The sequence below is a fragment of the Boleophthalmus pectinirostris genome, unplaced genomic scaffold, assembly GCF_026225935.1.
Source record: "Boleophthalmus pectinirostris isolate CB_2022bp ecotype Guang Dong unplaced genomic scaffold, ASM2622593v1 HiC_scaffold_12, whole genome shotgun sequence".
NCBI lineage: Eukaryota > Metazoa > Chordata > Actinopteri > Gobiiformes > Gobiidae > Boleophthalmus > Boleophthalmus pectinirostris.
Genome location: NW_026571018.1, coordinates 13,874,950 through 13,900,768, shown reverse-complemented (window position 1 = coordinate 13,900,768; position 25,819 = coordinate 13,874,950). Strand labels below are relative to the sequence as shown.

The window sequence follows — 25,819 nt, the reverse complement described above, 5'->3', positions numbered from 1 at the left end:
CTAAATAAAGAGTGTTTTTTTACTATCATCGTGGCATGATATTGTGTCCATTTCTTCGTACCTAAATGAAGTTTTGAATTTGCACTTTGTGACTTTTCTGGTGGGGGGTCTGCTACTTATTTATCTCCATGGATACGTCATAGTTTTGACTGCTAAACAACACCTTAAAAATGAATTCTTATGTGAGTGGAGTCTCCTCTCCACAGATCTGATCTGTAACTTTCCCTAATGGTGTCCCCAGTTCGGCCTATAGCTGTCACAAAAACAAAAGTCAAAGTAAAAAAATAGGCAAATAAAAATGTGAAATCCCCTTAACTAAAGCTAGTATTTATTGCTATGTAGTACTTCACCGTGCACAATGAAATCAGATGGAAATATGATTCTTTTGGGGACTGTTGCTAAGAAAAGGTGTAGTCTGTGTAGCCCCGCCCACTGTGCCGTCTCCATGGTAGCAGCAGCCCTTATATTCCTGAGGGTCTGAACCGACAAGGTCACCAGTCTGATTGATGCGCACTACCACAGTCTGTGTCTGTGTACCGCCTCTACACCAATCTCCATTTGAGAGGAACTGGGTGGAGAGAGCTGTGTGCGCCCATGGGACCAACCAAGCGCCCCCCTGGACTGCCTGATGGCGCTGTCCAATATGGATGTCTGCACTCTACTTTTGTGTACAACAAATACAAATTACAGGTGCACTAGAGGTGTCAACAGTACGGAAAATCCAAAATTAATTCATACCAAAACTATTAACAAAACTTCATAATCATTTTAGTGGGTATCTATGATGAAATGAACCTTTCCTGAATATCTTTAAAATTATCTTCTATTAGAACAAGTGTAAGAGCACATAGACCAGTATACGCCCATGGACAACTATGGAAGACCACATGGTAATATTGTCTAAAGAAGAGGTTGGGGTTGATCCAGAAGGTGTTATTTAGCTACTACAATATAATCATGGCTACTTTAGACAGTGCAAACAACATAAAACTGTCCATAAAATTGCCAGCTCGTTAGATAAGCCGTCAAGAAAGATATAATGCTAAAGTCATCCTTCTGGGTTGTGGAATAGATCCCTATCTAATTCCAACAGACCGTTTTGTCAGTCAACGCTCGCTCTTTGTCCAACCTCCAATATCCAGATATTTATAACTACTTAATTCATTCTACATCGTCCTACAGCAACCAAGAACTGAAAAGTTACAAGGGGTTTAGGGGCGTCAGAACTTTGATGCTCACAAAGCCATCACCATCTGTTCCTGATAATAGCCAGGGTAAGTAGAACGGGGGTCAAAATCAGAACCGAAGCTACCCCGGGCGATGGAAATTGATGGAGGAGATTTCATGCTGGCGAAAGTGAGGACCGGGGTGGGTGGGATTAGGACTAGAGCGGGCAGGATTTCTTGCTGGCGAAAGTGAAGTCCGCACAGCGCATCCTTCTTATTTTATTGCACACAAATACTAAACGTTGGTCCAGATAGATTGTTTGACCTCCAATATGGTGACATAAATAACAGGTCACGTGCTTTTGGGACATAGACGCAAAACCTTTATTGCATTTATTAAATTACAGGTGTTTCTATTGCTAAAAAAAATACCTTAAAATGCATTCTTATGTGAGTGGGTCCACCTCTCAACAGATCTGATCTGTAACTTGGCCTAATGGCGTCAGAAGCTTGCCTCATAAGAGTTTCATTTTTGTTTTCAGCACAAAATCTGGAGCACCTACATGACACAATGGATTTTTATTATTATTTTTTTAACCACAACTTGTAGATATACCATGATATTTAATAATTTGTTTTGTTACATTTTCAGATAAAGGCTGTTCTGTCTACTAGTAGAGCTGTCACAATACAATTTCGATGCTAAGGAATAGATTTGATAGTCAATACCATTTTTGATTCCACGATGATCATTAAAAACACTCTTTATTTAAACAAAACCATGTGATTTTCAGCATTAAATAATAGTACTTTATACAGACAGTATATATTATCATCTGTGTAATCCCTCAGTCATCCTGGTAGGTTCCAATAATGGTCCATGGGCGGATACTAGTGTATGTGCTCTTATACTTGTTAAATCTCAAGATCATTCTAAAGCTATTCAGGAAAGGTTCATTTCTGTCCTGTGAATGTGACTTTTAGTATCGATACCTGCTCAAATAAATATCTAGTATCTGATTTTCCATTCTTTTGACAACTCCATCTACAAGTGCCTATAATGCTTTTTAAAATGGTCCTTAAACGTTCCCATACTGTGAAACATATTTGGATGAAAAGATGTCCGGGAATAACACAATATAAGTTGATATAAATTGAAATCCCTGGTACACGGTCCTTTCATATCCAGCCATTTGACCTCGCACAAAGACCAACCTTAGAAAAGTGCAGTAACTTTCTATTACGACTACAATAACAAAAGTTTCACTGGCAGTGTAAAAGCCATTCTCATTCTCTCAAAATGAAAATGTCAGTGTTTTTTTCCTGCCCCCGGGACAATACATTTGAAAACCTTTTTGTGTCGGGATTTGAATCCAAACTATATAAAATGCAGAACATTATCTGCCATTTGCTAGAAGGAATGTAAATATAGCTGGAAAAAGAAACTATTGGTTGTTGAGACAGAACAGAAAGTCTAGTATGTTGCTTTTTTTTGACAGAGAAGCAAAAGACTAGTGGTATCTATCTATCTGTGTGTCTCTTTTGCTTATGTAATTCTGTGTCAGAGTAATTAAATGTTACAACAAAACTACAAATCACCATAAAACAGAATAACTTTTATTTACAACTTATTAAAGGTGATCTGTGTAACATGCTTGCCTCTCCACAGATATGTAACTTAGACTGTTGATAAGGTTTGTCACAATTACACATTTTGAAGTGCGATATATTGATTAAGTCGATATAGACAATAAATTATAGTACTGAAACTAATTTATGGCACTGAAAAAAAAAAAAAAGAGTCTCAAAAACTATTCTATTCTAATGTATAATATAATATAAGTTCTGTACCACTAAAAAATTTAAATTTAAATGAACTTGACTGATGAAGATGACTTGGATGGAATTGACGCTGAGTCTGATGACAGCTACGCAGAAGAGGACAGAAGTGACACCGAGGATGAAGAATTCAATGGCTTTAGTGATTTGGAGTGAGATCAAGAGTTTTCTAAACTTGTTCTGTTCTGTTGTTTGTGCTATAGTTATCTGAATAACTGTTCATATGTGTCATTAACAGCCTGTTCTCTGTTCTATTGTTATTACAATAATTTGCCTTTCAAGATGAAATGTTGGTCCCTGGTCTATGATTTTATAAAATAAATTTCTCCCAAAAAGTGTGACTCAGAGTCCAGTTTGACTTATATGTGTTTTTTTCTTCTTCATTACTCATTTTTTGGCTGGTGCGGCTTATATTTCGTAGCGACTTAAAGTCCGATAAATATGGTACACAGAATGAAACACTTTAGTAGTTAGTTTGCCTCTGTAATGACTATACCTGGGCCTATATATAAAACATGTGTGAAACTTAACCTTTCATGTCTGGAGAAGAGCTTGACCCAGAAACGTCACATTGTGGTGGCAGTAAAATAAAAATTTGAGAGCTCCAAAGAATTGGGGGAAAAAAAGCCAGTAGTGCAAAGAAAAAGTAGATAGATATGTTTAATGCCATACAATTGAACATTCCAGACAAAGCAATAACATGGATAATGTGAACATGTTGGTTACAAAGCCACATAGTGTGCCTTTAAAGAATGTAAATTTATCAAGCCAAAGAGCTATGCAGTACTTACCATATTGATATCTTATTTTGAAGTAGGCTACATGTTGGTGAAAAATGTCCATTTGCAGATTTTCTACACTTCTGAAGACATACTGGAAAAGTCACTCAAAAATCTGATTAAAATCTGTCATTGGTTTAACCTGAGTCGGAAACTGACTGATCGATGGAGCACATTAGTGATTGTGTCAAGGTAATTCATCAGGAGACCTCTAAACTATTCTTAGATTGTCTTTTATCTCCAAGACGTTGCACTTTTGAGGAGAATATTTAAAACAATACTTCACTGTCACTCACTGATGGTCATGTTGATTTTCTGCCATATTATTAGTGATGTAAAAGTTGCCTTTAAAGACACCGTGTAACTTTTCTGGAGGAGAGTCTGCCACCTGCTGGTCTTCAGATAGAGAATTTATTGCTTTATCATTTTTAAGATTTTTTTTGTTTGTTTTTTAGTTTGTTTTCATGGCTGACAGTTCTGGCAGCTCAGTCTTCCTCACTCTGGTCACTAGAGATTGATCAGTATGATGCAATGTCATGCTTTTGTCTTCTGGAGGCAGCTGGTTGGGCCAAAGAAAATATCGGCCCTGGGAGATTTAAGCTGACAAGAGAGCAGGTTTGCATAGGGACATTGGGGACATTTCACAACCAATATTTGCGGAAGACAAAATAGTCCCTCCCAATATTTGCCATTTTATTTTAATAAACATAATAAATATAAATTTATTCCAATATTTTTTCCAAACTCAATAGTATTAATTTAACACATTTAGTTCACATTTTGATAATCAGATGTTTTGAGATGTATTCAGTGATATGACGACAGAGTTACTCATGCCACTATTTCATTGGATGCAGCAGAGTGATGTCATTAGTGGTGCCAGGAGCCTCAACTGTGGAAGTGGCAGGACAGGGCCAGCGCCCGAAGATGTCAGCTTGAAAAGGCGTGAGTGAAGACGCTGCGCACCAACTTTGAAAAACCTTTCAAAGGGAACTTACTTAACTTCATTTTCAATTAAACTTGCCTTATAATGAGTTGCAGCGGAAAAAGAGCGCCACAAGTGCACCTCCCAAACGGAGCCCTACTCGTGCGCTGTTAGCAGCTGGACTTCCATGGAAAAATGTCTGGACATTACCTCACAAATATCTCATCACCAACAAGCAAAGGGAAATCTGATGCAAACTTCTACATCGCTGTTATCGGGTAAAGAATAAACTTAGAAGGGGAATGTTTTTGCTGTTCATTGCACAAGATCCCAATAATGCAGTGGTTGTATTATTTATTTTGAGAGCAAGAATGTTATAGGCTAATGTTGTTTGTTATCTGGAATGTTTTCTGTTGCACAAGAGCCCAAAATGTTCTTGAAATTAGAAAAAAGGAGAAAGTAAAGTTTTGAAGTATTCAGCCAAGTGTGAGTGTTTGGCTCCACCAAAGCTGAGACCAAACCTGTGCCCTTGATAGTTGATACAATAAAAAAGTGCAAATATCGAACCAATATATCGACCTGTCTCTAGTGGTCATGTGATATGACATCACCTTGATCTAAAAAAAAAAAAAAATCTATTAAAAGTACATATTAGGCAACGAAATGAACCTCACTGGAATATGTTTGCTTTGCCTGGATATGAGGATCTGATTTATCGCCAAGGATTCATAATGTACAGTGAAAAAAATGGAAAAATAAGTGCATCAGTGGGTCATGACAGTTATCTACAGGTTGCCAATGTTAACAAAATGATGTGTGAACAGCAGTAGAGGAGCCAAAGTCCTTTATTACAGTGTAGACAGCTGTATTTCATAAGTCATACTTTTAAGCAGAATTTAATATCGACCATGTCAGACTATAACTTTGCAACAGCAGCAATAAGCCTATAAATATACTACAAAATGATTTCATTGTAATTATCTTTGGTTTGACACACACACACACATCACAATATTGTACAAATTGTCAAAGCTTCCTGCTGTTCCTGGATGTTTCTGAATGAAAAATAAATAAAAACACAAACCCACACCACAGCTTCACCATGAGCACACCGGACACTGCACACTTAATGAAGATAAATGCGGTCAGCTCTGTGCCTTGACACTGCATGTCAAAAGCCCCGACACAGATATTTATGGAGGACGTGTGACTGCTCGGCTTTGACTTTCCTGGCCCACTTTCTCTGGGTGTGAATAGCATGGACCCCCCAGAGCGGCGCTGTCCTGGCACACCCCAAACCCAAAGCCCCCCTCTGTCTCTGACTCTGTTCCTGTCTCTCTGTCTCTTTCTGTCTCTCTGTCTCTTTTCTCCTCTGCCCCTGCCTCTGCCCCTGTCGTTCCCCCTGCCCCTGCCTCTGCCCCTGCCTCTGTCTCCGCCTCTACCACGCTTTGAAAGGGGCTGAGCTGATCCAGATGGCGAGGTTATTCAAGGTGAGCTCAAAGGACACGTCAGATCCACTGCAGATAATTGGAGAAGGGAGATGGGCTGTACGCATGTTCTCTGTTATTTTATTCAGACCACAGTTTGATCTCTTGCTGTCAATTATAGGCTAATGAGAAAGCGCTATACGGAAAAAGGAAAATTGTGAGTGTTAATAAGTTGAAATTAGATTCAGGAATTGGCTTTCAAAATGTGGCGTGGAGACAAGAGGGGCTGCAAAACAGTGAGGGCATCTGATGTAAGATCGAAAAAAAAAGCAGGCTAGTACTCTCGTCTCACAGCAAGAAGGTTTCAGGTTTGACTCCCAGGCAGCCTGAGCCTTTCTGTGCAGCCTTTCTTTCTGTGTCTGGGTGAGTTTTCTCTAGGTACTCCAGTTTCAATCAACTCAAAGCATGCACAACAGGTAAAATCCACCAGCTACAGTAGTCCTGACCAAGCCTAGCTCAATTCGATTTATTATTGTAAAGCTCAAAATTACAACAGCCGCTGCCTGTTAGGGCTTAACAACAGATGGATCCAAGGCTCCAGCGTCATTGAAGGATGGGTCAAATGCGATGGTTCTAGGGGAGGGACCACAGGGGCACTGGCCCAACCTCTATTCAGAAGTAGAACTATTGCATCAATACATGTTAATGGGAGAATAAACAGACCTGTGGAGGGCTTTCTTTTTACTGTCTATGTTCGTATTTTCCGTATATTTCATATACTGAATTAATCATTTGTGTGCTTGGATGTACTTGGCCCCTGAATGTAACATGTGGCCCCTTAATGGCCCGTTTCAGAAAAATCCTAGAACTGCCACTGCACTGGAAGAATTTTTCAATAAAAAAGGATCTTAAGCATAATGTTGTAATATGATTTACATTATTTACATATTACATATACTTACGTAATAAGTACTGTATATGTAATACTGCTAGTAGAAAGCAGGGTACAGAGCAAAGTCAACATTACTTATTCATTCTCCACATTTGGTGGTAAACTAGACTGTAGACTGATAGAAGAAAGGCTGCCAAATTCGCACTAGCACTCCTCCAACTATCACCAGTCTTTCATGTTGTAGAAGTTTTCAGGCTGGAGACCAACTGGATGTCTTAAGCAGGAGAAGTTTATTTACCATCAATAATATGGGCCCGGGGGTCTTGAATCATCAACGTAGTATGATTTCAAAAGTGAACATAGTGTGATCTTTGAGTGTTCAAGACCCCTGACTAAAGGAGGAGGTTTATAAGCAAATGTGGAGAGACTATGAGGGCCAGTGGGCACCAGTTACAGCAATATTCAACAATTTAGATAGTGGTATGCCAAGGGAAGAACATGGTGTAAATGTAGCTTGTGTGAGTCAATGTTAAACTGAGATGTACATGGAACATAAATTACTTAAATTCTCTTACATATGGTGTTTGAAGCGCCTTGCCCAATGACACCACAAAAGCAAGAACTGGTCAGAACTGTGCCTTTGGTTTTGTCGTCCACCTCTGAGGCACTGATGCAAATAATATTCTAAGTAGGATAACAATGTGTGCAATTTTGATGTTCAATCACTGATTATCATAAAATGTAATGTTATCAATTACTTAATTTTATTATTTCATTTTTATTTATTTTTTACAAGCCCCACCACCCTTTAGAGGACAAATGTTTTCTATAGCAATCCCATTAGGTAAATATCAGATCGTATTGGCCACAAGAGGCTATTAATGCATTTCCCTCATGTTTAAATTAATCTATGTCTTCGTCAAGTTCTACCAGAAGTAGCTTTTTCTCCCCTTGCAGTGTACAATTTCTGCTTTATTTACATTCTATTACTTCCATTATTTAGCATACACCCTCTTCTTAATTTAAATTCTAATTATCTCGATAGTGACTGGAGGTAGTGCTGCTAATTGTTTGTGGAGAGCTAATTGATTTGATGCGAGAAGATAACCCTGGTACTCTGAGTTTGCCTGCAGGAGCCCAGGCTGAACATTAATCGCACTACTGTGTCCTGGATCAATAGCCATCAGTGACGTTAAATTAAAACTAAATTGGTGAATTTCAGTTAATCACAGCACTGGAAAACAAGAGTTGGATTTTAAGTCCGTACAAAACCGCTTTACAGGTGCACAACATAACCAGCACCGGGAATACTTGCCTATCCAACCTGTAATATCTTTAGTATTATTGTTATGGAGCCAACGTTTTGACTTTTTAGTGCATCTGCTATTGGCCTTAAATCTCCAGCAGAGGCCAATATTTTGTTTTGGTCAATCTGCTTCCTAAAAAATATACCCAGAGCTTTATATTAAAACTTTAAGACGAAGAGACAGCAGCACAAAACGTGACTAAAACGCTCTTTCATAGGTTTGTGGTAAATAAAAGGGCTAGGAGGGCGTTTGTAGGAACTTTAAATAACAGAATTTGAGGAAAATAATTAAAATCAGCCCAAAATATTGGCCAAAGAATATTGGCAGAGCTCATAGGTCATTGGTCGCTCTGGATTCTAAACAATCGGTATCAGCATCAGGAAAAAAACATATGAGCCAGCCTCTAATATCGTAATCGTAATAAAACAGCAACAAGATTAATTACAAATTCAGTTTAGACACAAAATATGACTTTCGAGACATATCACGAATCAAGGACTTACATGCTGTTTTTCACTTTCTTTACACTTGGCAGGTGTCTTGTGATTAATTTCCAAAACAGACAGAAAACAAAGCAGACTGTCCACCCTCGCACAATCAGGAACAACTGCATAAATGCTTGAGTTCGACCACAAAAAACACAAAATGAAAGAACATTTTTTTACAAGATTTAGCCACCGAAGTTTTAAAAGTCCTTCAACACATTTTCAACAGTCTGTAGTTATTGCAAAAGAAATTTTAATTCCGTCAACTGATCAAAAGTTGAAAATCTTAAAGGCAACATATTACCCTATTTTATGATCTATGTAATATGCTTCTGAGGAGATAACAGGCTTATAACATGGGTTCAGTCTTGCAATAGTCCATTTTGCGTAAAGGCCCGTTCAGACTGGGGCGCCAAGGCATCCAGGACTAAACCAGAACTGGACTAGGACTAAACTAGGACTACACCAGGACTGGACCAGGACTAAACCAGGACTAAACAAGGACTAAACCAGGACTAAACCAGGACTACACCAGGACTCAACTAGGACTAAACCAGGACTTACACCAGTACTCGACCAGGACTAAACTAGGACTACACCAGGACTGGACTAGGACTAAACCAGGACTAAACCAGGACTAAACCAGGACTACACCAGGACTCAACTAGGACTAAACCAGGACTTACACCAGTACTCGACCAGGACTAAACTAGGACTACACCAGGACTGGACTAGGACTAAACCAGGACTGGACCCAGACTAAACCAGGACTACACCAGGACTCGACCAGGACTCGACCAGGACTCGACCAGGACTAGACCAGGACTAGACCAGGACTAAACCAGGACTGGACCAGAACTGGACTAGGACTAAACCAGGCCTAAATCAGGACTGGACCAGGATTAAACTAGGACTAAACCAGTGTCATTAGTGGAGTATAAATATATACACCCCGCAGCTGCCTAGCCAATCGCCAGCACTATACCAGGACTGGACAAGGTCTAAACCAGGACTACACCAGGACTGAACCAGTGTCATTGCAGAGCATAAATATATACACGCCGCAGCTGCTGAGCCGATCACGTCCGCTGATGGTTGTATGTAATAAACACACAAAAGTCACTCTCTAACTGGTCTGCCATTGTTCCAGGAAAAGACCGCGACTGGGCACTTGTTTCCACGCCCTGGACATGCGTCAAGTATTTTTCGCCGTTTCGTCCACGATGTCAGAGACATGCATCAGGGGCGTCTAAACTCAAATGCAAAGGTGTCCAAATAGAGACGTCTAAGGGCATTTTTTTGATGCTGTGGTCTGAACGCAGCATTATAAAGGACCTTTAAAGTCTGGAAATTCGATTAATAACAGATTCATAATAACAGATACTCCTTAGTGTAAAGAAATACAGCGTTGTAGTTTCAATGCAGCTAGTTCCTTCCTTCAGACAGATGTAAGGCAGTGACTTAAAGAACTGAAGAAGCTACTTGGATGAGAGGTCAAACATAATCGCTCTTAAAACTTTTCTGCAGCTGACAGAACTCATTTTTCTTTTGCTATGGAACTCACTATCCATCATCTATCCATCATCTATCCATCTCGTGATATATTTTTCTTCCGTACCAACCAAAAAGTACCAAAATGTCCACCGGTCCTACCTTGCACGATGAGATGGACCTTGGTGGACTTGGGCTTCTTGTTGGTGAGGATGGAGCAGACGTAGGGACCCTCGTCGTGGACATCTACGTTCAGGATCTTGATGCTATACTCCGTCACGGCTGTGTTCTCCACCAGGACCACCCGAGGATCCAGGGACCACTTCTCGTTCCCCGCAAACAAGATGGTGGTGCGGTTCAGCCATGCCACTCGAGAGACTTTGCTGTCCACGTTACATCTAGAAAGAAAAAAAAAAAATAGCATTGTGAGTTAGTTTATTCAAGTAAGTATGTTTATTCATACTGGGCTTGTGGACTGTGGTCAGAAAAGACATATAGGTGATGATGTACATACACAACATACTGAAGTGGATGAGAACAGACCAGAGTTTATATCTAAATCAATTTGAGAAAAAAGGTAATGTATTTGCATGGTTGGAGTGAACAAAAATCCAAGTGGAAAAGATCATATAAGGTGGTATAATAATTGGAGAGAAGTGTCTTGGCCAATGATACAACCACACTCTATAGACAGATTATTCCGAAGGAAATTCGTAAAAGTATACATATATATAGTAAGGGTGTCCAAACTTTTTTCACCCATGACCACATTTTGTAACATAATAGAGGCGGGGGACCACTGACAAATCGGTGGTGAATACAATTGCTCATTCACATGTGGAAATTTTACAACATTTTAACAGAGTCCTCGTAACTTTAATCAGGCTTTGAACATTTATTTTAGATTTGTGTCACAATGCAATGTGATGTTATTGAGGTTATAGTGGTAGAATTATATAATCAGCTGTAAAAATGACTGCCTATGGTCAATTGGGCAAGTTAAGCAGAAGGTTTGAGAGCCAATAAAAATTGGTCTGAGGGCCACATTTGACCCCCCAGGTCATAGTTTGGACACTCCAGCTACTGAACTATTTTCATGGAAACTAGCAGGTGCCACATACAATTTAAGCAATGGTGGATACATGTAATTCCTGAATGTGGACTCTTCCAGGCAGGCAGGTGGCAGCGCCGAGTCCTAACAGTAATAAAAATAGAAAAGTAAATAAATAAATATCAAGAATGAAGTCACCAAGATTAGACGCCCTAAAGTGCAAAGTTTTATCCAGCACGATATGACCACAAAATGCTATGTCAGAACCTCCTTTTCCACCAACATCAAGAAGCTTCAAAAAGGCAGCCATCTTTCTGTTATTTCAGCGCTTCCTTCACCATCAAAAGGCCACAGCCTCAGTCATTTTAAACTTTAAAAAGTTGTTGCACCGAACTTGAAAAAGCAACTTTGACTCGATGTAATGAACAGTCAACTACACTGGAATTGCTTCAAATGAAAGGTTTACATAAGGTTAGCTGGCAGATAGACCAGGGAAGCTTTTTCTTTTTTTTCCCCTCCAGATTTTTGATGTATGTAAATAGTGGAAAAATGTGTCTTAGCAGGGCTTCTGTAGATGCAAACAGGCTGCAGAATTAGACAAGAAAGAAAAAAAAATACCCATGCTACCAAAAACACTGGTCCTAGTCCTATTAGTAATAATTACAGAAGAGCAAATAAATAAACATCATGAAAGAAGTTATTCAGATTAGAAGACATTTAGTAAATTATAAAGTCATCCTTCTTTGACCACAAAATGCTGTCTGGACTTTGCATTTCCAACAACATCAAGAAGCTTCAAAAAGGTACCCATTACGCACCAATTAGAAGAGAAAGAAAAAAAAAAATACCCATGTTACCCAAAACACATCAGCTCTGCGGTATGTCACGAGTGGTTTGCATTGACCTTCATTTGATTAATTTTTTAAAATCTACTTAAACTTTCGAAATTGTGCTTTAATTTAACGTGTTTCAAGTTATATCAATCATGAATTCCACTTGTTTTCCTTTTAAGACTCAATACATTTCATTATAAAAGTCTACTGAAAAATAACATTATTAGCGGTAATGTAACTGTGTGATAAAAGATAAAAGTAGTGAGCGCATTTCAATGGTGTAACACGGTGTATTTACCCAGGAAAGTCTGTCTTTGCCGAACGACACAAATGGATTTAATTTGAACAACTTGCAGCAAATCTTTCTTTAGACTACACAGGAATTGGTCTGCAAACTTTGTCTTAAAATTGCAGAAGATTTTACAATCCTCTGGTGAGCAGTCAGCTTAACTGTACAAAGCACCTCTCTCCACACAGATCAGTGGTCTCAGCTTTGCCTCGGCCAACACAAAGACACAAAGCCCCGGTCAGGGCCCTGATAAAGTATTCAAAAGGTGATTTTAGCAGTTTCCTTCTGCAAAGTACTAATGGTCTAAGTGCAACTCTGGACTTTTCTCCCACAAAATCTTTTGGGAGTTGCACTTTTATTTTGAGGATATATTTTTTTTTGCATGGATGCTTTAATATTTATGTATTTTTCAGCTTTTCCCTTTCCCAACAATACATAGAGAGGTTTAGGTCTATTTTTTAAAATAAACAACAGTAATGCTAGTGCCAGAAAAGATATATTGTAAGCATGTTTTAGGTTTTATCTGTTTTGTGTATAAAACTACTCATAATAATTACTATGTCGATTTATCGTTTTGTTTAATACCATAACATTTGAGCTGTAGAAAGTTAAAAGTGCGCTGTGTAACCTTTCTGCCATTTGCTTGTCTCCAAAGAGATATTATTGTTTTGCCTTCTTTATTCCACAGTATTGAAATAGACTTGGTAATCTCTATGGAGAAGCAAGCCTGTACATGGCAAGAATTCATGTTTTTAAGGTATTTTTGAGCTATAAAACACCTGCACTTGAACAAATGCAAGGGAAATATATTTAAAGTCCTACTGTGGATTATTCTAGGCACAGAAATAGCATATCTATAGAGACAAGCAAGTAGCGAACCTTCCACTTTAGGCTGCATTTATACTGAAACGAATCACCGTATCAGAAACAATCTGCATCCAGACACGTCGTTTCTGTGTCCGCCTTCCCTATCCACACAGCTTTGAACATATGTGTTTATGTTTTACCGAAACAAAACTTAAAACAGCATGGCTATTTTGCATAGCCATAGCGCGCTATAAACCAGCTCGCTATTGTGCGCTGATGTGGTTCAGCTTCTCTCGGACTAAAGGACACGACTCAGTGGATTATGAGTGTTCTTTCTGTGACAGAGGGGTGTTCTGTTAATGGTGAGTCTGTTCTGTGCTTCTATCTCGTTGGAGATGGTTCAAGTTAAACTTTTCAGAGATTATACGACTGCAGGTCATACCATAGACTGTATATCTGAATGGACATATATTCTAGCCTCTTAGTGTTTTGGAGGTGAATTACTTTGCGGTGTATAGACCTGCATCAGCGTATCAGAGATTTCAGGCGTCCACACAGTGCCAGATCAGATCCGTACTCAGATGAATTTGTGGGAACTGGTGGCACCAGATCGTTACGTCTCTGGAGCCATTTTCTATTTGATTAGTGTGGACGAATACTGCAGCTGCAACCAAAATGACTCGAATACGTACTAGTGTGGCTGCTGCCTTAGACGTTACATAGCGCCTTTAAATAAGCAACATGGTTCATTCTTTATCTGTTGCAGCTCTGACCTTATAATTATTCTGTATATCTAAGCCTGTGTTTACTAGGATTTTATGGCTTTTCTATACTGCATCAGTGCCATAAAGCAATTTCAATGCTTCAAAATGTGTTATTGTGACAACCCTAATCTCTAATCATGAAAGCAGTGTGGGCTTTTCATCAGCTGAACTGCCCATACACGGCCACTTGGGGTCAGGAGCTCAAGGACAAACAGTCAGCGTACAGAATACTAATATTAAGTTTGATTGAATAGTCTTAATAAATGTCTTTTTGCGGTAGACCCATTGTCTCCAGATCCAAGGCACTGCCCTTTCAGCATGTGTCCTCGACCTTTAAAGAGGAAACTGACCTTAAAAGGACTTAATTGGAGGAAGATATTTTATCAGGGAGGATTTAATCTGGTCCGACACGGTTGCAGAGCTCCGGGCTACAGTCTCGATTATTGCTCATTATTAGCAATTAGCGGTGAAAAGTAGAGTTCAAAGTTCAAATTCCAAGGTATGACAGACTTGAAATGTGTTATGCGTTTGTGTGTGGGCTGCTTCTGAAAGTTTGCACCAATACGTGAAAATTGCATTGTATTACTTTCCCGTGGGAGAGCCCGTCAAATCCTTTTCTCTGTGGAGATGTTATTGCTTTGTCTGGAAAGCTTCACAGTGCAGAATTAAACCTTCCTATCTTCATGGAAACCAAACCAGACCGAGTTACAGGTCAGATCTGTGGAGAGGCGACCCCGCTCACAGCCAGAATATGTGTGTTTTGTAGGTATTCTTGAGCTATAAAACCACCTGTAATTTAATAAATGTATTGTAATGCTATTTGTTCCCGTTAGAGCAATGAGGTGTCCATGGAAACAAGCAGGTGACAGACCCCCAACATTTAAAGAACCCTTGTAGTTACTGTGTACATGTGGGGAAAACACACTTTATAAACTACACATCAGTTTCCAATGAGGTATTTAGACATTAGTGCTCCCTTTGCTGTCAACAACAGGAATGAACAGTTAGCAAGTAACAAATGAAGATCTTCAGTCCTGTGAACACAACTTTTTTTTTCTTCGCAGTATAGCATGGTCTTTGGTAGGGGTGTGCAAAAATATTGAAATATCGATATAACGTATCCTTTAATGTGAAGATACAGTATCAATATCGGGGGCTCCTGTATCGAATATATCGCCAAGAGTGTTTCTTGGTATATTTTACTAAATTTTCCAAAGCTACAGTTCTGTTGCTTGTTTAGAGGAAGGAAACTCGTTTACATTTGCAACAAAATTGACATTTTTACTGTTTTGAGGATTAAAATGTGTGTTTCATGTTAACTTTGCACAAGAAGCGGTTTAACAAAGGCTTTTAGTATCACAGCCATGATTTAGCCTTTATTTATTTATTTTTTTATTGAACTGTATCAAATCGATTTAAAAAAGATCATACTGAATCGTATTGAATCATAAGCTCACTGTATTGCGATAAGTATCGTATCGTGGCTTACACTATGTATCGAGGTATGTATCGTGTTGGCAATTTCTGAATGATACCGAGCCCTAATCTTGGGTCTAGTCCATAAAAGAAATGATCAGATTCCATGTTTGGGAATTTACCTTTCTGATATTTCATGGTGAAGTACAGTGTAATCAATAGGAAAAACTGTATCTTGCCCCCACATTTGGAAGAATTAAATCATCACTTTCTATAATCTGAAAACTACCAGTACGTGAGTCTCAATAGGTTGCCAAAAGACAATAGAAAATGTCAGTATTCGCTGAAACAGTCCCAGTTTGTGTCTGTTGTCTCCTCTTAAATGGTGATGGGATGAGGCTCTTTGTGATTCACACAGCCTCTGCACAGTTTCCATAGCACCTCTGTTCACCGCACATACCCAGAGGAATCAATCATACACAAGCTAGAGATACCAATTTCTCCACTGACAGGAGCCTCCACAGAGCAGAATGTAATGCACGCAATACCGGCCAACAAAGTCCCTCTATCACAGACTGTCAGAGGGATTTTTATTATACAGTTAGTCCACAAAAAACATATTATTTTATTAATAACACAGAGGGACTTGCTTTATTTATCTTTTGAGATAAACCCTGATAAAAGCTATGAGAGCAAGTCAGGACATATTTACAAAATTTTACACAAAATGCCCTGTATGGATACTTTGCAGCTCATGTCGTCAACATTCCCTGGGAGTGTGATGCTAACTGTAAGCACTGGTCTGTCAAAAGCATGTTAGACTGTATTCTGACAGGGATTCCACGGTCATGGAAATTCTAGAAAAGTCATGCACATTTTGTTTAAAAGAGACGACAATAAATGCACTGACAGTATTTTGAATGTTTAAAAAAATATAAAACCAAAGAATAAGGTTAATGGAAAGGTTTAACATTTCATTTTTAGCCCTAAAAGTCTGATAAATTCTATACATGTAGGGTGCCAGAAAGTCATGGAAAATTAGCCAGGCTCTACCTAGTCTACTCAATTTCATTTCTCTCCAGAGATTAGGTCAGAAATCAGAATACACTAGATGTTTTTTGCAAGAACCCCGGAAGTTGTAGACCACGCCCCGGCCAATCAGCTAAGAGCTGCAAAGCCATGACGTCAAACTCAAGCGCCTGTCTGGGTTCCTTTTGTGGCACACAACAGTAAACAAAGCAGTCGAGATGGATGTAGATGAACATAGACATTCTGTGTTGGCAACAATTCCCGAGATCGAGGATTTAAAGCCGGAACAAAGAGAATGTTTGGTGAATTCTATCAAGAGAAAGATAGATTATTGCCCTCCTTCCTATGGGATTTTGCGCATTACATACGTCACAACCAAATAGCAGCGATTGGTTAAATAAAAAATACCAGCCTACCATCGAGCGAACAAATCCTAATGCTCTGAGGTCAGACGGTTTTCACGAAGTTTTCATGAAGCTAATGAATCAGGCTAGAAAAATTCATGGAAAACTTTTGAAATTCTGTCAGTGAAAAAGAGTGGGCACACTGATCTGAGCTTTAAGACAAACAAATGACTAAAAGAGCTGGCTTAGTTGGAATTAAAACAGGTAATCTGCTCAGGTCACTCTCACTGTTGCTGAAAATCAAACACTTAAACAGGACCATGAACAGGCTCCAGAAAATGTGCTGTTTAAATCCAGTATGTATTTTTTCTTGATTTTTCAGACTGTGTCACCATGGTAACTACAGAAACATTCCACCATAGATATACATGTAGAAGCGTGGTGTCACTGTAAAGTACCAATAAGAAATATATGCTAAGTATGCAGTAAGACTAAGTGACTTGGGTGAGTTTTGAGTAGGGCTGGGCGATATGGATCAAAAAATATATCTCGATATATTTTGCTATATCTCGATATACGATATATATCTCGATATATGTTCAAGAAAAAATTATCCCCTAAAACGGAAAACTGCAAAAACAAATCTGCCAAATTCCACAAGGTCCTTTTTTTTTTATTGAAGTGTAAGAGGTCAGCAGTTCATATAGGAACATTTAAGATGACAAAAAAACTAATTACATAAATAATAATTTAACTGTAAAATAAAATAAATAATACATATTTCCTTCTTTTCATTCATAGATAAAACAACTCAAGACAAGGTCATCTTTGCATTAACTCTGTTATCCAGACCAGAACCAGAACCATGAGCTCCTTCAGCAGAGGAAGCTCAGGATGTTCCTTATTTTAATAGATCCATGTTCCAGCAGTAAGGAGTTCTGAGGTTTAATCCCACAATCCACTGCAGATCAAACCCAACGTTTCCAAACACTGTTGTACAAGTGACACTGCAGCAGATTATTCATTAAAATCTTCTCCATAAATAAACTTTACATTACTAAACTTTACAATATATAAAGCACAACGACTCTAGAGCCACATCAGCCATTTTGACATTATAATGTGTTTAATGCAGATTTCGCACGTGTGTTTACGTTTTACAGAAACGAAACTTAAGTGCATGGCTCATTTGCATAAACAGCGAACTTCTCATGCAGCTCAGCTCATTTAGCTTCTTTCGGGCTAAAGGACACGACTCGGTGGAATAGGAGGATGTGCTGCTGATGTTCTTGTCTGTAAATGGTTGAAAAGGTTCGTGGTGCTTGAAGCTTTTCACTGGCACCAACTTTCGGCGTTCAGGGCGATAATGAGGAGTGAAGGAGACATGATCGAACAAAATCAGGGAGGCGGGGGTGCGGGGGTGCGGAGGCGACGAGAGAGAAGGTAAACAAGCGAAGCGGCGAATTCTAAATTTAATATAAGCATTATATCGATATATACGATATGTCAGAATTCATATCGAGTTTAAAAACTATCTCGATATATTTAAAATATCGATATATCGCCCACCCCTAGTTTTGAGCTGGTTGGACTCAAAATCTCCCCAAAAATAAAAGGCATGTTTGTGGTGATTTCAGAATACATTTTTCATTGCCTTGTACTCACACAGATGGCGCATGTGACCTGTTGAGGACACAGAAAATGCTGAAAGTAGAAAGTCCAAATAATGCCCTTCACGGATATAACAGGAGAAGAAGTAGGGGTCATACCTTTTTATTATTATGGCCTATAAAAGAGATTGTGGTATGAACCTGGATGATGGATAACCCTGTCTGTGTGCAGTTAGCGTGTTTATCTCGGTATCAGGGCGGGTTTCCTCTGGTCTCCCCATCAACCCAGAACATGCACAATAGGTCAAATCCTCCAGGTATGATCTTGGGCCGTTTACTTCAACGTTAGAAAACTGTGGTGCCCAATGGGAGCTGAAAAAGTCACCACAATAAAGAGTCACGTAGCTGTCCGCACCTCTGACGTATAGCTGCACATCACGCTATTATTATTATTATTCGTTTATTCATGTGTTTTTTCATTTATGCCAAAATGACTGTGCAGTGCTGCCAATTCCTATGTGTATCACAAATTAAGAAAATAAAATTGAAGAACGAATTAAGTACCAAGCAACGGGTGCGTGCCGGTGGTGGTGAAAACAGAAATTGATCGGCAATATTGTGTCTTGAAAATATGTGATTAAACATGCACAAATCACTCCCAATACTCGAAGTAGTATTTGGAGTGATTTGTGCATGTTTAATCACATATTGGTGATGGGAAATGAGAAGGGAAAATGACTATACCATAGTTAAACGCGCTGAAAAGTCAATTTTGCATCATAGGTGTGCAAAAAAATACTAATTTCAATACAAAAATAGTTACACCTGAAATTAAGAACATGTTATATTGATTTGAGTAAATTTCATATTACAAATAAAATGATTCACCAATGAAGCAAGTCTTTCTGTAATTGAAATAGAAAAATACACAGTGAAGATATGAAAAACAACAACTCTTTGTATTTAAGATAAGAAACTAAATCTCATATTGTTTGAAATCTGTGTATCATTTGTTCATTTGTTTTTCAAAATAAAACCAAAAATAAGTAAATGAAAAAACAACTATTTTCTTCATTATTTGTCTCCAAAACCAAAATGAAAAACTGGATAACGATTCGTTTTTTCAGTTTTTGATTTTGTGTTGACTGAAGCAGGACCAGGACCGAGACCAGGACCGAGACCAGGACCGAGACCAGGACCCAGAGACCAGTTTTTAGTTCAGTCTTGTTTCAGTCCTGGTTTAGTTCTGGTTTAGTCCAGGGTTTAGTCCGAGTCTGGTTCAGTCTTGAAGTTCCTGAGTCCAGGAGTCCAGGTTTCCCCATTATTCATTTAAACACAAAATCAAAAACTGAAAAAAACGAATCACTATCTGTTTTTTCATTTTGGTTTTGGAGACAAATAATGAAGAAAATAGTTTTTTTTTTTTTTTTTTTTTTTTTTTTTTTTTCATTTTCTTATTTTTGATTTTATTTTGAAAAACAAATGAACAAATGACACATGGATTGTTTGAATTAAGAAAAAAAGACAGTTCACTGGTAGATAATTTTACTTGTCAAGTGAACTCTACTCAAATCAAGCTGAATCTTCTTTCATTTTAATAATTAGATACTACTTTTTGCAATGTGTAACTATATTTAATGAGCCAAAATCCTGTCTACAACCATAAATCCCTCTACCCACACTTATATATAAAACCCAAATAAGCCATATACACCAGAGAGAAAGAGAGTGAGCGCACGGCAGGTACCGTCTTGACGCTGCAGCAGAGTTACTTTTATCCCACCTTACGCGGCGCTCCAACAGAGAAATCTTCTTTAACAAGCCCCTTCACGTGGGGTCTTTGGTTGATCATCGTGACAGTATTGTTCCCCTCCTTCTCGACACCTCGCTGACAAGGTGGTCATATTAGATCTCAAAACCTTTATCATACCCCAGACAGGCTTTCAAATTGGCTGCACTTGTCCAAGATGGTGGCGTTGGGGGGGCCGGTTGACAGTTGTCTGGATGGCTGTGTGAATGGTTGGTGGGTGGGCGGCTGGGTGGGTGCGGGTGGGTGGAGATTGTGATGGGGTTTCAAACTGGGTGTCAAATGAGGCTCTTGATGCCGACTGTGCGCGGGGCTATCAGCGGTGACTGATGGAGCATTAATATGGCAGCGCTGTATTTGTCATCCGCGATCACAGCGCTGGGTGTAGTTGGCTACGTCCCTCAGGCCACTTTTTATGTTCAATTTCTTCCAAACACTTAACGGAATTGAAGAGGTAGTTTTAATAAGTTATGTTGTGGATTTGTCTTTTAGCAACAGGGTGGTGAAGAATATGGGCTCTTGCCTCGTAACGGAAAGGTGGTGGGTTTGATTGCGAGAAAAATGTGGGTATTTCTGTGTGGAGTTTGCACGTTTTACCTCTGTTGTTATTACTTTTTTGTTTCCAATTTCTTCCAAACACTTAACGGAATTGAAGATGTAGTTTTAATAAGTTATGCTGTCGATTCATCTTTTAGAAACAGGGTGGTGGAGAGTTTGAGCTCTTGCCTCATAACGGAAAGGTGATGGGTTTGATTGCAACAAAAATTGGGTATTTCTGTGTGGAGTTTGCATGTTTTACTTCAACCAAAATATACTCTAGACAAATTTTTCGAGGAGAGTCGATCTGCAGCATGGGTGTTCCATTCCAAACGTACAACAAAAACTCCCAAATGGGTATTCCTGTAGCATGTAATCAACCAATCAGAAAGAGTTTTGCACTGTTCCGCTTTTTCGCTGCTTCTTGGCAAAAGTCTAAGGGGCAGTCCATACGACAAAACGGAGAAGTTTGTATTCATTTTGGGCGAAAACTGAGTTTTTTGAGAACGGGTTCCAGAGTGGAGAAATCTGAGAACGCCGGCGTCGCGTTTTCGTGTGGACAAGCCAACCGCAGCTTTTGGAAAACAATGATGTCAAGATCCCATCATGGCCAGGGTCCTCTGATGCAGCAAAGCAACTTTTTTCAACCCGCAAAGAAAAAAAATCCAGGAGCCTTGTCATGTGGACGTAGCCTATACTGTCTATGTTCGAAGCAAAGCGGCAACACATGTTTTTCACGAGAGGTTATGTCCGTAAGTATCATTTATTCGTACAGTTTGAGCAATTCCAACGTCATCTTTAATGTACATAAACAGAATGATGTTAGAATGTGATCAGACCCTCTCCAGTACGTACACTGACAATGAAAGCGACTGAGTTCACAAGTTAGTTAACAATAGCATAGGATGAGCCTTGACATTAGCTATTGATGACGACAACTAAGTTAATATAAGAGACTTTTGGGAAACGGTTTGGATAAAAGTGTCTGCTAACTACATAAACATAAACCCATGGCTCTCTGTAGAACTACAGGTTATGCGGACTATCAATAACTAACGTTGAGCCTTCCACCTCCACCTCAGATCCTCTCAGTCTGTAACGCACTTTAAGACTAGACTGAAAACTCACCTCTTCTCTAGCTAGTCAGGTTATCTTGGTGTTTTTATTGTAGTTTTCACAAGTTATCTGTATATATGTATTTGTAACTGTTTCTTCTATTTTGTTGACTTGTATGTGAAGCACTTTGGTCAGCTGAAATAGTTTTAAATGTGCTATATAAATACACTTGAATTGAATTGAAAGTCTTATACCATGCTATCGTTAACTAACTCTTAACTTGTTTGTTTTTATTTCCAGCGTACGTACCAAAGAGGGTCTGATCACATTCTAACATCATTCTGTTCATGTACATGTAACACGACGCTGGAATTGCTCAAATTGTACAAATAAATGATACTTACAGACATAACCCAAGTACAGAGTTAACACTAGTATTTGTCATGAATGCAGTTATTTCGTATCCAAATGATTGTACTTACAGCAGTAGACCTACTACTGTGTTGAAAATACTCAAGGAAGTAGGCAGTACACTATAGTTATTTTGTTTGTTTGTTTGTTTTTTTCGGAAGTGGACATAAGCTATAAATGAGAGGCGTTCTCGTTTAAGGAAGAAACGCCCATTTATGTTGCTTAGATTGAAATATTGAATTTTTCAGCTAGGTCCTCACAAAGATCTGAAGAAACATCCCCAAAGTCTGATGAGATAGACACAATTCACTATAACAAAACAAAACCTGTCAAAATAATCTCCCTTGTAGATGAATAAAGTTTGTCTAAGTCCAGCCTTACCTCTGCTAACCGTGGTCTGAGCAGGCGCAATCTCTGTGGCATGAATGTTGCTCTATTATAAATTGATATAGGTTACATAATACTTTAGGTTACATCATATTTTAGCAGCATTTCCACTGGCAGCAGCAGCCCAGTGGTCCAGCTGCACTCGCCTTGGTCAAGTGAGGCACAGAAGGAGCTGTACGAAAAGAAATGAGTGGACTAGAGTGAGTGTCTTGTCCAATCATTTCACATGTTTGACAGGCAACATTTTTAATACATATTTTAGATTTCCTTATTCCTTATTGCCTTATTTGACATCAGTCTCTTGCCATTTCTGCTACTTATTTTGAAATCATGATGTATTTAAGTGTTATTTATATTGTTGCTCTTTGTTATTATAATATATTGTGAATTGTGAGCTGCTGTGTTCAAGTAAGTCCCCTCGTGGATCAATAAAGTTTGTCTAAGTCTATCATTTCAAGGTTAATTTATTCTTTATACCTCTGCATTTTACCCATTTCTTCAATGCTGCTGTAGCCCACCCTGTCTCCAAGTTTTAGTCTAGCTGAAGGATTTTGGACATGTTTTGTCGGCCAAACTAGGAATGTTCAAATGAAACCCACTCGGAATACATGTAAACTCCATTTGAGAAAGACTCCACTCTGCTTGAGGAGTTGAACCCATGACCTTCTCGATTAGCCACCATAAAAGTTATAAAAGTTTTACACCTGGTAAGCTAAACAAAACACAGCGCATTAGCAACTGCAGCTCTTATTGCTCATAAGAACCAAGTGCTGGGTCGATTTAAAGGGCGACACTACAGAGATTCAAGTGTCTGGGATAGTGTCTGGCAGGTGGATTCCCATGATTCTTAGTAACAATGCGGCTGATTGGACCAAAAAGTGCAAGAAAAATAGAAGAAAATGCTATGTAAAATGAACAGATTATATTTTATAGTTGTATTTTGCAAGATGTGAAGAGCATTTATCTAGAAAACAATTAATTAAAATCGTCAAAACAGCTTTTACCTGTTTATCCAAATTATTCTAGTGAAAGTGTATGGAGTATAAGAGAATAAAGCAGCGTAAATATACGGTCCGCCTCCTATTCAGACATCCCTTCATTACGACATGTCTCTATTTAGACATGCAGGTATTACGACATGCCTTTACTGTATTTAGACATGCAGGTTTTCTGACACGTTTTAGTATCGCTATTCCGAAATGAATGAAGCACAAATGGCCCATACAGCCTCTGTTTTAGATCAGATATTTTCCCAAAGGCTGGACTACGCTCTTTTTTAAAATGCATGACTGTTTCCCACGGCTACCGGCTATTTCCCCACTGTCTGATATCCTATTTGGCCGAAGTATTCTCTGATCAAGTGCTTTGGATCGGCCCAAGCATCTTATGATATATGGAGCACAAAGTAAAATAGTCTATCACATTAATATTATTCATGTCAAAAAAGCAGAATGTTTGAAAAATAGTAAAGTGCCGCAGCATGTAACCTCTAAATATGCAGGGTTTGTGTGTTAAATATGTACACAAAAATCACAAAACCAGGCATGTTTTTGAGAAGGAAACAACATTTTAACATAGATCAGAAAATAGCGTAATATGAAAGATGATATATTTAGTACTAATTTGCAGCATTCAGTCTATTCCTTCCACAATTTTAAGAATCTCCAAACTAAACCCATAGCTCACATTTCCCAAAGGTCTCCTCCCATCTTCCAGAGCTCGAATTCAGCTGCTGTTAGCCCACACCAGTGCACACATGGTCCAGAGTCTGACTAACTGTCCAAAGAAATCCTATCATCCAGCCTGCCCTGCACTAAACACATGTGACAGCTCCAGCCATCGGTAAAATGTTGTTTGTGTCAAAGGAAAAGCACTTCTCATGGCACTAGGGTTGTCAAAAGTTTCAAAAAACAGAGACTAATCGATATTGAAACTAGTATCGAGAGTAGATACTCATTTGAGCAGGTATCGATATTAAAAAAGTCACATTCACAGGACAGAAATGAATCTTTACTGAGCTTTAGAATGATATTGTGGTCTTATACTTGTTCTGATACACCTCAAGGACTTTTATTGATACTTTGGAGCTGACGCCATCAACAGTCCATAGGGCTGTGAAGCTAAATGGAAGCACTGCTTTGTCAGGAGCTCTGTTACTCAAGTTAGACTTAATTTGAGTTTTATTTTAACACAGTTTGACCGGAAAGAGCTGACTTGGCTGGAACTACAATAGATGCTGATTTCTGCGCTTTAACAAGTCTCACGTTTGTTGAAAATCAAACACCTAACCAGGACCATGAACACTTTTATTGATCACAGGCTCCTGAAAATGTGTTGTTTACATCCATTTTGTATTTTTTCTTGAGTTTTCATAGCCAGGCTGGCACCACCCAGTGCATCTGCTCAGTTTCACTTCTCTTCAGCGACTAGGAATATGAATACACTAGACGGTTTGCAAAAACCACTGAAGTGCGAGTTCAGGCACCAGCCAATCAGCGAAGAGCCATACATTTTGTGTTGGCAACGATTGCTGAGATCGAGGATTTAAAGCTGGAACAAAGAGAATGTTTGGTGAATTTTATCAAGGGGAAAGACGTTATTGCCCTTCTTCCTACGAGATTTTGGAAAAGCTTAATAAACCATTTAGCCCTGTTAGCGGCGCATTACATACAGTCACGATCAAATAGCAGCGATTGGTTAAATAAAAAAAGTGCCCGCCTACCGTTGAGCGAACGAATTCTAACACTGCGAGGTAAGATGGTTTCTATGAAGTGAAGCCGGCTGATGAATCAGGCGAGAGTTTTCAGACTATATTAAAACTACTACTGTGAGCACTATCACCATGGTAACTGTTGAATATTCCGCCAATAGAGACAGATGTAGGACATCCCCAGTGTGATATTATTGTAAAGTATCAATACACTCCTGGACCTTTATGGAACTTGGACAACTGAGGGACTACAGACATAAGACCACATGGTGATATAAAAGAAAATATTACAATTGAATGTTGAAAATCACATTCTTTTGTATAAATAATGAGAGGTATCAGAATCGGCATTCATTATCAAGCATTAGTATCAAAATCGAGTTTGAAATGTTTGTATTGTTAGATGTTAACACTAGATGGCACTTCAAGTCTTTATCAATCCCCCACTAAAATCTCC

At 38.8% G+C, this 25,819-nt stretch overlaps 1 protein-coding gene across 1 annotated transcript in view; it reads right to left on the bottom strand.

Annotated features, from left to right (window-relative positions):
- opcml (opioid binding protein/cell adhesion molecule-like) overlaps positions 1 to 25,819 on the bottom strand; it is a 425,440-nt gene that overhangs the window by 193,792 nt on the left and 205,829 nt on the right. Inside the window, exon 2 of the mRNA XM_020920667.2 lies at positions 10,474 to 10,709. Within this exon, the coding sequence (XP_020776326.2) occupies positions 10,474 to 10,709 (236 nt within the window). The remainder of the gene's footprint in view (positions 1 to 10,473; positions 10,710 to 25,819) is intronic.